We start from the raw sequence: 2,799 nt of genomic DNA on the forward strand, positions 1-2,799 counted from the left end.
AACAAATCAGATCATCCAACATTAGCTTAGGATCCTCTCTCTCCCCATCTTCCTCCACCAATTCTTCATGGCTTTCTCCTTCTGGTACATTTGCCTTTGGATTTTATCCAAAAGGTGATGGCTTTGCCATTGGAATTTGGTTTGCCCAAATACCTCAACAAACCGTCGTATGGACATTATACCGAGACGATCCACCTTTGTCTATCAACTCTACGTTGCTCCTTACCAAAGATGGTAGCTTGATCCTGCAAAAAACACAAGGCGGCCAAAACAAATCTATTGTTTCGTCGTCTGCCTCTCGGGCTTCCATGTTTGACTCCGGCAATTTCGTTTTATATAATTCAAGTGGAATGATCTTATGGAAAAGTTTTGATTTCCCTACCGACACCCTTCTTCCAGGTCAACCGCTACTCGCAGGGAATGAGCTGTTCTCTAGTCTATCAGATACAGATCACTCGACTGGAATGTTTACGCTCAACATGCAAGGCGACGGCAACCTTGTTCAATACCCCAACGAAAATCCACTAACCTTCCCAAAAGCATATTGGGCTTCAGATACGAATGGGCAAGGTGACAAAGTCGAATTAAATCTTGATGCTGATGGAGGATACCTGTATTTGCTTAATACTACCAATCTTGTCACCGTATCGAACATATCTTCCAGTGTAACTCCCATCAACAGTACCAAATTGTTATACCGGATGACCATAGATGTTGATGGGATTTTTAGAGTCTATTCTATTAGTGTGGATGATCAGAAGGGTAATTGGTCGACCGAGTGGGAATCATCGGCCGATAAGTGTGATCCCAAGGGCATTTGCAGCATAAATGCGTATTGTACGTATACTCCAACCATAGATACGCAGGCCGTGTGCAAATGTGTTCCTGGTTTCGACTTCATTGATGGGAGTCGACCGAGTTTGGGTTGTGAGAGGAAGTCAGATGCGGAGAATTGTGGACCAGAAACAATGTCTCCATTGGAGGACACCACATGGGAAACAAATCCATATTACATGATTACAGCATCCACGACTGAAGGAGATTGCAATGAGGCTTGCTTGGCAGACAAGTATTGTGAAGCTGTATCTTTTAATTTAGATCAGCAGTGCAGGAAACTGAGTTTCCCGATAAGATACGGAAGAGCTAAAGTAGATACAACCCCCGCCAATGCCAAGACCTCAACATTTTATGTTAAGGTCAGTGGGAGTTGCAGCCCTACCACTCCAAGTGATCAGGCGGGAATGGGAGAAAGCAAAGGCGGGCTAAGTACTAAAGGTATCTTAATCATCTGTCTTTCCTTCACTTCTTGTGCATTCATGGTATTAGCCTGTTGCAGCTTTCTTGTTTGTCAAAACCGAGTTTTGAAGTATAGAAAGATCTCAGATAAGGCAAACAATATAGGATTAGTTGAGGAGATCGGACTTCGATCATTTACATATTGTGAGCTTGAGAAAGTAACAGAAGATTTCAAAGAAGTGGTGGGTAGGGGAGCTTTCAGCACTGTTTTTAAAGGCAACTTATCAAATGGTATGAGGATCGTAGCTGTCAAGAAACTGGACAAAGTTTTGGCTGAAAGTGAGAGAGAATTTCAAACTGAAATGAGAGTGATTGCCAAAACCCATCATAGAAACCTAGTTCAATTGCTTGGTTATTGTTGTGATGGTCCAAATAGGCTTTTGGTGTATGAGTATATGAGCAATGGATCACTTGCAGATTTTCTCTTCAAATCTGAAATACCACCAAGTTGGCAAGAAAGAATGGGAATTGCTCTCAACATAGCTAAAGGTATCCTCTACCTACATGAAGAGTGTGATACCCAGATCATCCACTGTGACATAAAGCCTCAAAATATCCTCATGGACGAGGACCGATGTCCAAAGATTGCTGATTTTGGATTGTCAAAGCTGCTACAGGCAGACCAAACTAGGACTCAGACTATGATCAGAGGGACAAGAGGGTATGTTGCACCTGAGTGGCATCGGAACTTGCCTGTAACAGTAAAAGCAGATGTATACAGTTATGGGGTCATGTTTTTGGAGATAATATGCCTTAGAAGGGGAATTGATAAGAATGTTCCAGAGGAAGAAATCATCCTGGTAGATTGGGCCGACTACTGTTTCGAGGCTGGTGAGCTTGGTAAGCTTGTGGGTGACGAAGAAGTGGAATATAGAATGTTGGATAGGATGGTAAGAGTCGCAATTTTGTGCATCCAGGAAGACCCGTCCCTTCGTCCCTCTATGAAGAAGGTGGTCTTAATGTTAGAAGGGACCATAGAGGTACCAATTCCTCCTTGTTCAACTTCTTTTCTAAGTGCTATGTAACCAAGTAAGAGTCGTGTAATATTGAAGCCATACCATCGACTGTAAACTAGATGCTGTGGTGTGGCTATATATTTGTAATAATGCTAAGAACTCTTTTTCCTCCAACTTCTCTATCCTTATTATTATGCTACATAATTAAATTTGTATTAATTTATAAATATATGGTGTTGCTTTTATGTTCCTTGTTCTACATTAGGGGCTAATTCGATTGTGATTTATTTCTATAAGATGCAATTTCAAATGATGATCGAAAATCCTAATATTGATATATAAGCCATATATCTGATTCGTCTGTTGTGGTTTTATTGTACTTCTTCTCTTGGGGTAATTTTCCCTTTGTTGGTCCCTTGCTCCAAAATAATTTGCAGGAATCGGCATTACTCCAAATCAGAATCAACCATTTCCGATTTAAATGCGTATTTTACCATTTGATCCGATTGCTAGAACCATGAACACAACTCATATCATGCAGTAATAG

General features: G+C 41.1%; 1 protein-coding gene across 1 annotated transcript in view; it reads left to right on the top strand.

The window, feature by feature from the left end:
• The window catches only part of LOC122074159 (G-type lectin S-receptor-like serine/threonine-protein kinase LECRK3), a 6,053-nt gene extending 3,627 nt beyond the window's left edge, over positions 1-2,426 (top strand). Inside the window, exon 2 of the mRNA XM_042639018.1 lies at positions 11-2,426. Coding sequence (XP_042494952.1) covers positions 11-2,321 — 2,311 coding nt within the window. The 3' untranslated portion in view covers positions 2,322-2,426. The remainder of the gene's footprint in view (positions 1-10) is intronic.
• The last annotated feature ends 373 nt before the right edge of the window (positions 2,427-2,799 follow it).

The sequence above is a fragment of the Macadamia integrifolia genome, chromosome 3 (genome assembly GCF_013358625.1).
Source record: "Macadamia integrifolia cultivar HAES 741 chromosome 3, SCU_Mint_v3, whole genome shotgun sequence".
Taxonomy (NCBI): domain Eukaryota; kingdom Viridiplantae; phylum Streptophyta; class Magnoliopsida; order Proteales; family Proteaceae; genus Macadamia; species Macadamia integrifolia.